This window comes from Moschus berezovskii, chromosome 13, assembly GCF_049115385.1.
Source record: "Moschus berezovskii isolate FMDL1 chromosome 13, NW_MosBer_1.0, whole genome shotgun sequence".
In the NCBI taxonomy this organism is placed as follows: domain Eukaryota; kingdom Metazoa; phylum Chordata; class Mammalia; order Artiodactyla; family Moschidae; genus Moschus; species Moschus berezovskii.
Window position 1 is genome coordinate 2,873,126 of NC_142472.1, and position 14,121 is coordinate 2,887,246.

At 50.4% G+C, this 14,121-nt stretch overlaps 1 protein-coding gene across 1 annotated transcript in view; it reads right to left on the reverse strand.

Annotated features, from left to right (window-relative positions):
- The window catches only part of MYO16 (myosin XVI), a 478,842-nt gene that overhangs the window by 38,952 nt on the left and 425,769 nt on the right, over window positions 1-14,121 (reverse strand). The window contains exon 32 of the mRNA XM_055426698.2: window positions 12,769-13,713. Within this exon, the coding sequence (XP_055282673.2) occupies window positions 12,769-13,713 (945 nt within the window). The remainder of the gene's footprint in view (window positions 1-12,768; window positions 13,714-14,121) is intronic.

Here is a 14,121-nt window from a genome sequence, read left to right on the forward strand (position 1 = left end):
GGAGCTGTCACTCAGGAAGGATGAGTCTCTGGGACTCTGCAGGGGCAGGCTGAACCAGTCGCCAGTGGCCCTCATTACCCCTGGAACAGTCAGGAGAAAGCCCCTCAGAGCTGGTCAGGAGGTGGGGTCCCCTCCTTGTACGCCCACCGCCCGGCATCTCCCATCTGTCATGTTTAAGCCGTATGTTTACACATAAATGAACGCAGGAAAAGCCTTTTCGCACCCCCTGGTGCAGCCCCTCCAGAGCATTACGCGGGGATGCCATCACACCCTTGGATACACCCTCCTCCTCGGGGTTGTAAGATGCCCCGGTCTCAGCCTGGGGTAGGATACCCCTCCTTCTCATCCACCCCCCTTTCCTCCAAAGGAATCCTACCTGCATTTGGATCAGTTTCAAAAGACATACGTATGGGTTGAAAAGAATCAATTTAGTGTGTCATGATAAGCATTGAACAGCTAAAGAGAGTAGAATGAATCGAATAAAAATGCAGCCTTTCTCAAGCATTAGGGGTAAGCCGTTTGAGAAACCCAAACAGTGTCTTCACCGACAGCGTTTCTCGCTGTCTGGGGACCTTGTGAGCTGCTTCGAGCCGGTTCCACATTTTACTGTTAAACCCATACAGCTTAGGACAATACCCTGCACAAAACACATCCTCAACGTATATTTCGAATGAATGAATGAAGTCTGTCCCTTTTATTTATGATTTTTCCCCCCAACCCTCTTTGAAAACTTGACCCAAGTAGCAAACAGCAACACAAAACGTGGCTGCTCATCACATGGTTTTGCTTGAAGTTAACTTCTGATGTTTTTAATCCTGAAAAGAACTACGTGTCTTGGGGACGACGTCACAGATTGGTTGTATTATCTGGAAAATGGAACCTTTTCCCTAAAGTCATTACAAAGGGTCCCTATGATGGATTCCACCCCTGCAGCAATGGAAACGCTTTCTGGTTAGCAGCTGGACCACATCAGCGGGCTGTCTAATGAGCATCAGATTAAAGAGACATTTGTATAATCCCCTGTCACCATACAGAAGCCCAGTGGCTTTGCCCCGCGTGGCTGTCCCAGCTGCAGAAATGAGACGAGATTTCCAGCCTCAGGAGGGGATAAAGGAGTTTCCCTTCTTAGCTGTGACTGCATCAGTGAAATGAATGCCAGCAGCTGGAGTCTGACTGTCTCATCTGACACGTAAACGATTCAGTCGCACCTCTGGTTGTGCTAAGACTCACACAGTGGCGCAGGGGGTGGCCAGAGGCACTAGAAAGCATGTTACAGCAGCAGCACAAGCTGGTGTCGGAGATGGAGCAAAGGATTACAATGTTCTTAAGGACCGAAATAGTTCTTCTTAGCACAATATTCTATTAAACTCCAAGAGAGATTCCATCACGCACTATATATGCTGCTACTGCTAAGTCGCTTCAGTCATGTCCGACTCTCTGCGACCCCATAGACGGCAGCCCACCAGGCTCCGCTGTCCCTGGGATTCTCCAGGCACTATATATATATAAAGGTGGTTAAATACCAAGGACAGCAAGATCAAACCAATCAATCCTAAAGGAAATCAACTCTGAATATTCACAGGAAGGACTGACGCTGAAGCTGAAACTCCAATATTTTGGCCACCTGATGTGAAGGACTGACTCACTGGAAAAGACCCTGATGCTGGAAAGATTGAGGGCAGGAGGAGAAGGGGACGACAGAGGAAGAGATGGTTGGATGGCATCACCGACTCAATGGACATGAGTTTGAGTGAACTCTGGGAGACAGTGAAGGACAGGGAAGCCTGGTGTGCTGCAGTTCATAGGGTTGCAAAGAGTTGGACACGACTTAGTGAAAAATAAGATAAACTCAATACAATTCTCATGAAAATTACAAAAACAAAAAACTCTTTAGCTCCTCAGAATCTATTGCTGGGCACTGGTTATTTGCTTGAAAACAGATATGTGAACTGTGAAAAGTATTGCCAGGCTGGTGGTTTAGTTGCTCAGTCGTGTCCGACTCTTTAGCGACCACGAGGACTGCAGCCCGCCAGGCTCCTCTGTCCAGGGAATTCTCCAGGTGAGAATTCTGGAGGGTGCGTCATTTCCTCCTCCAGGGGCTCTTCCTGACCTGAGGGGCTGGAATCAGGTCTCCCGCGCTGGCAGGCGGGTTCCTCACCGATGAGCCACCTGGAAAGTCGGCCTAGTTTAGTCCTTTGTGCTCGGTGTGAGCCTCCGTTCTGCTCCTAAACCTGCCTGGCCCCGTCCAGGAGAGCTCACCTGAGACCTGGAACTAACTCCTACACACAGCTGCGACTTCAGAAAGTAATTTAAGGGCTGCAAGCTTTGGTTTACGTTTCAGCAACATGAACACACCTGCATAGGGCAGTGTCCACCCACCGCTCTGTTCAAGTCTTCTGTCTCTTACTCCTTCCTGGATCTTTCCATTTCAAATGAGAATAATAAAACCAAGATGGAAAACACTCTGACTTGCTTGGGAATTACCTTGTTGCACCCACAGCATCCACGCCAGTTCCTCCATTCTTTAAAGTGGACATTTTGGGGGAAGAGTGTGTTTGATTTTGAGCCAGAGTCTGGGGTGTAAAGAAACTCTTTTGCAGGTTTTGCAGGACTTTGGGTGATGCACACATTTCCAGGTATCGTACCCTGAGTGTTCCACTGTAAACGTGTGTCATCTCAGATCTAGCTCATCTCTGCCGTGGTTCAGTTCAGTTCAGTCGCTCAGTCATGTCCGATTCTTTGTGACCCCATGGACTGCAGCATGCCAGGCCTCCCTGTCCATCACCAACTCCCAGAGTTCACTCAAACTCAGATCCATTGAGTCGATGATGCCATCCAATCATCTCATCCTCTGTCGTCCCCTTCTCCTCCCGCCTTCAATCTTTGCCAGCATCAGGGTCTTTTCCAATGAGTCAGTTCTTCGCATCGGGTGGTCAAAGGATTGGAGTTTCAGCTTCAGCATCAGTCCTTCCAATGAATATTCAGGACTGATCTCCTTTAGGATGGACTGGATGGATCTCCTTGCAGTCCAAGGGACTCTCAAGACTCTTCTCCAGCACCACAGTTCAAAAGTAGCAGTTCTTCAGTGATCAGCTTTTATAGTCCAACTCTCACAGCCTTGGTTTGGTTCCTGCATATTTTAAGACTGAGTCATATGCGTGGGGAGGAAAGTGAGTGAGACTGTCACTGATTGGTTTATTACAATTAACATGTACCAGCTGCATGTAAAATTGCAACTGCCCGGTAACTGCCAGTGTACAATGTCTAAGGATGAGCATTACAGACTTCAAGAAGAAATCAGAAAAAGGAAGACGTGAAAACCAGGGCAGCAAAACACCTGAGAAGCTTCTCACACAGTGGGTGTGAGGTGACCGCTGACTCATAGGATGCAGGGCTGGCTAAAATGACACTGAAAGTAGCGGACTCTCAGGTGGTGTGGAATTTTCTACGTTAATCTGAGAATTAATTGCAAAAATGATTCACGTCGGCATGAAGACCCTAAACACTCTCAGGTGGTTAAGAAATGGGTTTTTCTCTTCCAATACACTTAAGGAGAGAGAGAGAACATGGCAGTGATCCGGGTCATCTTCAGGAAAACAGCCACGCCCCCTGTAGCTTCTAAGTATTTCTTCACAAAAGGAAGAGCACCCCGGGATATTGTATTACGTGGCAATGATGAGATGCAGGTAGCCAGGAAGGTCTTTATTAACTAGCGATGGGAAAGCTGCTGAGTGGCTTAGCGGATAAAGCACCGGGTTTCTCTTTGGAGCCCCCAGTGGGAGTTTAATTTGAAATCTAGTCTAGAGACCACCCCCTCCAACACACAATGGCTGCTTGCTTTAATGGGTTGATGGTATGAAAAATATGTACTGCTTATGAAAGATAATCCACTTCTGAAAAGACTGACTTTTTCCCCTAGAATTCCAGGTACAAAAGATCTCCTCCCCCTGGATGGCGCACCAGAGAACAGTCCAACTGGGATGACTCCTCTGCGTCCTCTGGCTCAGCTCAGAAATGACGAACTATTTATGCATGCTCCCTGTCTCTGGTCTGACGGCATGCTGACGGCTGTAGATTCACAGCCAAGCCGTGAAGGAAATTTCCCAGGAGAATTTCACACTATTCGCAGGGTAACTTTTTGATCAGGTTGATCTAAATATTTAATTATCACAACCCCCTGCTTGGTTTGATGCCTGGGTTTCAGAGAAGAACGAAGCGGCCATGTCCAGAGCAAGCTGCAAGCTCAGGAGGACTTTAAGGTTCTCCCAACAATATTTACTGAGGGTTCTGAGTATGGGGCTGGCGCTAGATTTCTGTTTTTTGGTTTTTTTTTCCAGCCATGCTTCTAATTTTGCCATTACAGTATCTATATCTCTATATAGATATGTCTGAATACCTATTATCTGCAGCTATATTTGTTTCTATAGGCACATAATCTAGGAAATAAATAGTTGCCGTAGAGACAGATGAAGGGGCTTTTTTGGGCTGTGAAGTTGGCTATTTTGGGCTATGAGCCTTTCTCCCGGGCTTCCCAGGTGGTTCGATGGGAAAGAATCCCTCAGTGTGGGAAACACAAGAGACAGGGGTTCAATTCCTCATTCGGGAAGATCACCTAGAGGACGGCATAGCAACCCACACCAGGATTCTTGCTCAGAGAGTCCCACGGACAGAAGAGCCTCGTGGGCTTCAGTCCATGGGGTAGCAAAGAGTCAGACACGACTGAGCGACTGAGCATGCATGCACGCCTTTCTCCTGCCCTGGCTTGTGCTGGCTGTTGCGAATCACCGCGGACCATCGGAGCAGCCCTCGGCATGGCCCCTGGGATGGGGGAGAGGTCCCTGTAGCTTTACCGTGCAGCCAGTCCTGAGCAGGCATCTGAGACGCCGCACTCCCAGGACCAACACTCAGGCCCTGCAAGGTCCAGCATTTCAAGGCCAGATGCTGGGTGAGCGCTTTGCAAGTGAAAGCAACTGCTGTGAGTGACTGCTCACCTGTAATTAGGAGCTGTTCCCAAGCAGAACCTTACAGAGGCAGAGACAAAGCAGACAGAAAGCCAGGAAACAATCCTTCCAAACCAGAGGAATTATTCTGGCTTCACCTGGGTGCTGTGGGTCCCTGACATTGCGGAGGGCAGTTTGTGGGATGGGAGGGTAGAAAGGGTCTCCATCGAGAAGCTTACACCGAAGGAACATTGTTACTGTTCAGTTGCTCAGTCGTGTCTGACTCTTTGCGACCCCATGGACTGCAGCTCACCAGGCTCCTCTGTCCATGGGATTCTCCAGACAAGAATACTGGAGAGGGTAGTCATTCCCTTCTCCAGGGGAACCTTCCTGACCCAGGGATGGAACCTGGGTCTCCTGCACTGGCAGACGGATTCTTCCCCACTGAGCCACCAAAGAAGCCTTTCAAGGCTCGTGGCCGGATGCTAACAGGACCAGGTACCCTGAACTCGTTCTGAGACAGGCCTCCACACAAGGGCTCTGCTCGCTGCCCCGCCTGCTCGCCTCCTTCTGCAACCACCTGGAGGACTCCCAGCACCCCCCCACCCCCATCACTGCCCATCACGCATCCTGCTCGCGGGTCAGCCCTGGCGGGAGGCTCTCCAAAACACTACCGCAGCCACCAGCTCCTGCTTGGGGGCCGCCAGCTGTGCCCCCACCCCATGCCCTGCTCATCAACGCTCCGTGATGAAGTCTGGGCAACCTCTCCCCAAACAAGGTCCGAGCACACCGCTGGGGTTCACAGGCCATGCGGGGCTCAGTCACAGACCCATGGGGGGTCTGTGCCCCCCAGGTAGAGCCTCCCCTTGAAACAGGGTGGACCCGTCTGCCGCCCGCCCTGTCTGGAGAGGGCAGGGCACCCAGAGCTCTCTCTCGCCTCTCTGGATTCCCGGGGGCAAGCCCTGGGCTTGCATCAAGCGAATGCCTGGTGGATGACTACATGGGAGTTAGCTCTACAAGTTAACGCAAGTCCTGGGTACAGGGCCCTGCTTGCACAATATCCCTGAGTGAAAGAGTTCTCAGGCATTGAGAGACAGGAGGTGCCGTAAACAGGGAGGAAAATGTCACAGCATTCACAACAAATATTAGGCACTTAAAAAAAAATGTCCAGTTAACACGGAAGACAAAGCTCTGTGCTCTTAACGTAGGTATGTCTGGCTATGAATCCGTGTATTCCAGTTGAAAGCTCATTTGCAAGAGGAGACAGACTAAGGGTTATTTCAGCTGGGCATCAGGGGAATGAGAAACACTGCAGCATCCAGTTGCAAGTCCCAAACACAGAGACGCCTGTGCTGCGGCGGGGCCAGGAGCTGCGCAGAACATCCGTTGCTCACACAGGGTCCCATGCTTGTGTCAACGCTCGGGTTCGCTGACCCGGCCAGGGCAGCCACACTCTCCAGCTCATCCTCGCCACACATCCACCCAGCGACGAGCGAAGGACTTGCTTCGCTGGGGATGCTAAGCTTGCCTTCCCCGAGGACTTCTTCATTTGGAAAAATGAGGGAAACTTGGGGCTGATTTAAAATGGTTCCAGAAGGCAGAGGGATGCCTTCCTTTCACGGGAGGGCGGCAACAGTGCCCTCAACAACACATCAGTAAACTATGTGCTTGCTCCGTCCACGCCCTTTCTAACATTCATGAAGCCTCAGGCCACACCCCCCACAAATAAATCACCACGCGTAGAAAGCAAAGCAGCTGGAGAGTGAGAGAGATTAACAGCTCAGCACAGGATACACAGCTAGAAGAGCCGGCATGTAGGCAAGACGCCTCGGGGATGCCAAGTCCTGTATCCCATCATGGGAGGCAGAGACCTGCACAGGAGAATGGAGGTCTTATGCTGCCATCTCATCAGAAGGCGTCAGAGATGAAACAGAAGACAAGTGTCGAAATGTCGGCCTCAAACACCAGGAGCAGAGAGTGGCAGTTTACCAACGCTGCCCTTGAGCACAGGTCACATGTAATTCCGTGATATTTCAGCAATTTTAAAGCATCTTCTTGTTTCCGAACAATACATAAGCAGTTGCACTTAATTTGGCAGAGAATCTTCAAAACCTCATGCAGTACTGTCTGAGGAGGCAACGGGGGCTTCCCTGGTGGCTCAGTGGTCAAGAATCCACCTGCCGATGGAGGAGACAGGGGTTTGATCGCTGGTCCGGGAAGATTCCCACACGCTCCTTGGGGGACTGAGTCCACGCGCTGCAACTACAGAGCCTGTGCTCCAGAGTCCGGAGGCTGCAGTGACTGAACCCACACACCGCAACTACTGAAGCCCGTGTTCTCTAACAAGAGAAACCACCACAGCTAGAGTGTGGTCCCCGCTGGCCCCAACTAGAGAAAGCGCGCACAGCCGCGAAGACCCAGCCCAGCCCCAAACAAATCAGAACAATTTCTTTGAAAAGATGCAGCTGTAATACGTACTTGAGAGACTGATCTTTCACGCTTAGCTCTGCTTGGACATGACATTTAGAAATTCACACCTTGTGGCTGTCGCTGTCTGCACAGCTGTTCCATGTGGGGGGCTGTGCTCACAGACCTTGTGGAAGTTCTCGAAGGCCAGTGATTTCTGGTGGAAAGCTGACTCCTGAGAATTAGTTCAGCTGCATCGTGAAAAAATGTTCTCCAGCATCTTAGGGGCAGCTTCTGTCTTGAGCAGCAAGATGATGTTAGTTAATCAAGTCCATGATGTTCAAACGGATCAACAGCTCTGTACTTATTAAAGTGACTGAAGAATAAATCTTTTATTTTTTTCCTAAAGGACTTCCCTAATGAAATTTATACAAATATTTATTAGTAAATTGCTCTGACATTGGGACATATTTCCACATAATCCAGTGACGGTGGAGGAAGCTGGAGATTAGCTAAGATTGGTCATAAAGACAGTTCATGAATCCATTGTACCTTTGTATGTTTGAGATTTTTCATAAAGCCAACTTTTTAAATAATTCTTTTAAAAATAAATGGCCCTATGGAATCAAGCATTACACTGTAAAAATTTCATTCATATAATTAAAGTATTACTCAGTTGTGTCCAACTCTTTGTGACTCCATGGACTGTAGCGTGCCAGGCTCCTCTGTCCGTGGGACTCTCCAGGCATGAACACTGGAGTGGGTTGCCATTTCCTTCTCCAAGGGATCTTCCTGACCCAGGGATCAAAGCTGCAGGAAGTGTCTTTTACCATCTGAGCCACCAGAGAAGTCAAAACTCAAAATATCCTTACTTGGAATATTCATGCAATGAAACAAAATATTTGAAATTAAGAGTGATTTCCATTTGGCTGCAGTGGTTCTTTGTAAAAAATGCCCCAGGGCCAGATTTATCATTTATATGTCAAACTGCTTTTTTAAAGGTAGGTTTTCATCAAATGTATTTAATAAACACCTAATACATACAAAGAAATATTGTCTCTATATATTTTGCTCTCAATATAATTTTTAACTACCTATTTATATTATATAAACTAAGGCTGGACAGTATCAGAAAGTCACAAAATCATTTTTTTTAACATGTTCTGCAAATCAGACACCTCCACTTTCTTTCCCAGGTTTCTGAGGAGTACTGCATTTTGGTTAATGCCTGATCATCCTGCTCTTTTTCAATGGACACATAAAACAGGCTCGTTTCATTTCACATTCTAGATAAACAACCAGCTGCTGAAGGAACCGTTTGGGGCAATGGCGCACCCTCGTGGCCCCAAGAAGCAAATGGTCTCCCCTCTGCATTTGAACTCGGTCTCATAATTTTTGAAAGGAAGCACCTATAAATAATTAGCATTATAATATTAACCATATTACGGCATCAGAAAAAAAACACCTTGTGAATAAATGGGATCAACAGAAAGGCACAGACAATTAAACATGTAGTTGTTCTTCATTCCGAGGTCCCAGTGGCCCCCAGAACACATTCCGCAGCTGCATCTATCCATGAGCTGTGAGGTACATGTGTGGAATTTTATGAAGCAGTTTTCTTATCCAAACTGTAGGACTCTGACTGTTGCACCTCAGGTGAGTAAGCAGGGCTTCTTCAAGCCTTATCCTCTGTTTTATTTCCCTGCAGTTCTGGGCATCACTATGTAGGTAGATGAGATAGTCGCCTCTAGAGCCAGAATCACTGCATTTAAGTCAGGCTGTGTCTCTCAAAGTGGGGAGACTCAGAGCAAGTTTAATCTCTATGCTTTAGTTTTCCCATCTGTAGGATGGGGACACCGCAGCAGATACTGCTCAGTCTTGTGAGAATTAAACAGGTTATTAAAACCATGCCTGGAGCATAGTAGCCACTGCAACTACTGCAGCCAAGACTCCTCCTCCCAAGCTGTTGTCGTGGCTGTCACCTGGACAATCACATTTTGTCCATACCTGCATTCTGGACTCTTAAGAGCTTCTGTGACTTTGTGTTCCTCCAACTGAATATCCAGGAGTTGATAGGAAGATGATAGCTATGAAATCCCACAGTTAGGTCTACAGAGTAGCCATGGAGCATAATTAAACACCTAAGGGCCTTGTTTCCTATCCACAACTCACTGTTCCTTACATGTTAATCAGTGCCAAAATTAGTTTGGAGCAAATCCTCTGAATGCCTTTTCTCAAGTGCAAAGGAAGAAACTTGTCAACACTGGACTATTTCTAGAGAGACATTATTTTACCAACAAAGGTCCGTCTAGTCAAAGCTATGGTTTTTCCAGTAGTCATATATGGATGTGAGAGTTGAACTAAAGAAAGCTGAGCGCTGAAGAATTGATGCTTTTGAACTGTGGTGTTGGAGAAGACTCTTGAGAGTTCATTGGACTTCAAGGAGATCCAACCAGTCCATTCTAAAGGAAATCAGTCCTGAATATTCCTTGGAAGGACTGATGCTGAAGCTGAAACTCCAATACTTTGGCCACCTGATGTGAAGAGCTGACTCATTTGAAAATACCCTGATACTTGAAAAGATTGAAGGCAGGAGGAGAAGGGGACGACAGAGGATGAGATGGTTGGATGGCATCACCTACTAGAAGGACGTGAGTTTGAGCAAGCTCCAGGAGTTGGTGATGGAGAGGGAGGCCTGGCGTGCCATGGGGTCGCAAAGAGTCGGACACAACTGAGCGACTGAACAGAAGTGAGGGGGCTCAGACAGTAAAGAATCTACCTACATGTGGGAGGCCCGGGTTTGATACCTGGTTCAGGAAGATCCCCTGGAGAAGGGCATGGCAACCCACTCCAGTATTCTTGCCTGGAGATCCCACGGACAGAGGAGCCTGTTGGGCTACAGTCTATGGGGTCGCAAAGAGTCGGATACGACTGAGCGACTAACACACATAATCTCTTCAAGGTCGCTCTCCAAAGAATCGAGGGGGAAGTTTTGAAACGCTTCCACAAATTTGCAGTACAATTTCCCCATATCACAACTGTCCAAGAAACAAGTTGTAATTAATTCAGGTGCCTTGAGGCAGAATTAGCTGCCCACTGGATTCTTTGGCAAGAAAATTATTTTGGGTGAAGAGAAGAGCATTTTTAAATATAAAGAGGGTAAAGAAAAAGATTTGTAATCTTAAAAGAAGTCCCAGGACTTCAGTAAATCATGAATAACAGCCATGCGATTCATTCAAAAGAAAATGGATTCCGGGCTCCTGGATCACAGTGTGTAAACCCAGTGTGTAAACCTTAATAATCATATAAGCAGCTCTGGTGATTAGCTCCAGTGTCATGACTATTTTTTTTTTCCCTTCCCAGTCTTCTCTTAAGCCCCTCCTGCATGCTAAAAGAACAACCTGGACGGTGCCTGTGCTCCGGTCCAGGTGTTCCCCGAGTCAGGGGCTGTCAGGAATCCCAGGGCTCTCGGCCGCACAGCTGGACTCAGTCGCCTGGTGCCTGCGGACAAGCCTCTCCCACTGCAGCTGCCTGTGACTGCAGCCACTGTGCTGGGGGCAGAAGCTGCCAATGCGGGCATTTGGAAGAAAGTCTGAAGTGGCTCCAGACAGCCTTTTCTAAGTGAAGAGTGTTTTGTAAAAGCCCGCAGGAGGAAAATAGATGCTCTCTAATCTTAGAGTTGCACTCACGATGGTGTCCCTGAGGTTTCAATGTGTGTTCCCAGGCATTGGTTAATGTCACCTCGGGGAAACAGAATTAGCACATCCGGGCACCCTGGATGGGGACCTCTCTGCAGTCCTCCCTGCGAGTCCTAGACTTAGGGATTTCCAAAGGATTGCCGCCTGTCTAGAAAATCATTAACTTCACTTTTCTGAATACACCTGAGAAGAATTCACCCAACTCTCATCTATAGTAAAAGGAGGCTTATGAGGCTTCAATAAACTTTTAGTTCCAAAGCAAAGCAAATATTAATGTGTTCGTGTAATGCTTTTCTCTTACAGTCAGTTTTGTTCCTTGGAATAAAACATATGACTTGTGAAATTCAAGCCATCCCCTATTTACAAGGACAATTTCATTTATTAATGACTTATAATTAAGAAGAAATGGCTAGCTAAACAAACGATTAGCTTATTAGTCTGAAGAATAAACAAAGAGTAGGTTATTCATCCATTTGCTAAGTGTTCTTAGCCTTGATGTACTTTTCAGTTATTGAGAATGTTTCCCAGGTTTTCTAGGGGCTTATTTGTACCTCATCAGATGATGAAAGCCAACACAGCTCTGTATTTTTTTAGGAGAAAGAGCAGGCAAGCTGCTACCTTCAGTCCTGCCACCTGACCTCAAGGAAGGTGCTTAGTCTCCTTGCCCTGAAGTTTCCCATCTCTGCAAAGTAAGGATGTTAGCAGTTGTCATCTACATAATGGCATTATGACCGAGGGACCTGTTACAGTTTTAACAGAAGATGCTTTATATTATTGCAGTTCGCTTCCCAAATATAGAACGCTGGAAAATATTTTGGTTTTATATAAAAGCCTTCAGATGTTTTTTTGGAAGATGACTATGTTCTTTGTGATTAAGAGAATCTGAGCCCAAAGGCAACCTCATCTGAATGAGGCGAGCTACTTACAAGAGATCAACAAAAAAAATCTTAATGAGGTGGGTTTTTTTGATAGCTACATTCTACTTTTATAGGGACACAAATACTTTCTGATACAGGCAATAGCCTCTGGCTGCCACAGTCTAACCCTGAGCTCACTGGGACTGGCTTGTCAACAGCTGAGCAGTTGAGATGCTCAGCGAGAAGATGCAGACAAAACAGAACTGAGTGAAAATGGTCCTTGGGACCAGAAGGCAAATCATTCACTGGCAACAACAGTTGAAGAGGTTGGCTAGCTCCTCCGGGGAGGCTGCCTAGAGGCCTGAAGTTCGGGGGCAGCTGGAGGAGGCGGGGAGGGCACCGCGGCAGTGGCCTTCCTGTGCTGGGCAGGGAATGGAAGTGAGACGGCCAGCGAGGTGAGGGTGTTCGGGTAACCCGGGCAAAGGACAAAGATGTCCCAAAGGGACCCCTCAGCAGGCGGCAACTGCCATTTCCAAGTTATACCCGGATATTGTTAGCAAACGGAAGTCAGGGGCTCAAGCTGAGTTTTGCTCTAATGCCCATCGTTTCACCAGGCTGTCTGAAGCCTGGTTTCAGTGCAATGTTTTCGTATCATGAACTTGTGTCTGCAAAATGGAAAGAGGCGTTCTTAACTACTTGGCCATACCGGTTGCATATAAGATGATCTTAAAGCCGCTACCCGCTCTGAAGGACCCCGCAGGGACCCCGCGCGTTCCTTAACACAGCATCGCTCTGCAACACCCCCCACCCGCTCCCCACCCCCCCACACACATCTGGACCTGTCTCAGCTCAGCGCGCCAGACTCACCCTGGGGTTCGCGGATCCTCCTGCCCACCGCCGACCTCCGGAGCACGCTCCTGCCGGAGTTGAACAGGCTGGCCAGCTCGTCCAGGGGGCTGCACAGAGGTCTGGAGTTCGGGGGGCTGTAGGGGGCCGGGGAGGGGGCGCCGGTGGTGGTGGCCTTCCTGGGCTCCCCTCGGGCCGTCTTACCCGGGGAATACGGGGTTTTGGGAAGGGGGCTGCAGGGCACGCCCGCGGGGGCCGAGGTGGGCTTCGGGGGGACCCTGGGGGGCTCCGCGGGGGCCGCGAAGGGGAAGTGCGCGGGTGGCCGCGGGGCGGCGGGGGGCGCGGGCGCGGGCGTCGCGGGCGGGGAGGCTCCGTGCGGCCCCGGGGACGCGGGCAGGTCGCCGTCCCCCTTGGGGGTTTTGGGGTGCTGGGGGGACAGGGGGCTGGAGCCCTCGGGCTGCACGGGGTACTTGAGGTTGGTCTCCAGCACCGGCAGCTTCTTCACCTCCAGGGGCGTCAAGGGCGACTCGTCGGACGCGGGGGAGCAGGTGGCCGGCGTCGGGGGGAACACGAGCAGCGGGGGCCGGTGCGCCAGCAGGTTGGGGAAGGGCGCGGGGATGCCGCCCGCGCCGCCGTCCTCGGGGGCGTCCCCGGGGGGCGCCCAGGACTTCATCTCCTCGTACACCGCCTCGGCCGGCTCGGGGCTGCCGGCGCGGCCCAGCATCTCGATGTAGACGGGCTCGGGCTCCGGCTCCGGGGGCGCGGGGGGCGCGGGGGTCCCCGGCAGGCGCTGCGGGCCGCCCGCTCTGCGCCGCGCGCCCCCCGGCCCCGCGGCCCCCGGCCGGCCGCCCGAGATCTCCTCCGAGGAGCCGCTGAGCTTGGTGTGGGGGCTTCGCTTGGGCTTCCGCGGGGGCACCTTCTTCACGGTGCTGTAGTCGTCGCTGTGCGGCCGGGGCCGGCCGAGAGCTGGGCCAGGGACAGGGGGGCCGAGCGTCAGCGCCACCCGGGCCCCAACCCGCGCCGCCGGCCCCTCCAGGGCCCCGTCCCGCGCCCCCGGGTCCCCGGGCCTCCCCACACTCCCCGCGCCTGCCCGGAGAAGGCCAGTTTCGGTCTTGGAGCTGGAGGACAACCGCCACCCGACAGGAGGAGGCAGACCGGCCATAAGGAGGCCCAGGATGCCAGGCATGAAGGGCCTGGGATGCGGCGGGAGGGCACCTCGCATCTCCTCTGAGCCTGCTCACACCTGCGTTCTACGGGCCTGACACGTGAGGACCGAGGACTGGCCGGACCAATCCTCACGATCCTCACGACTTCTAGGAGGCTGGGGAGGAGGCACAAATCAGAGACTTGGTGCCCCCTGGGTGTTTCCTATGG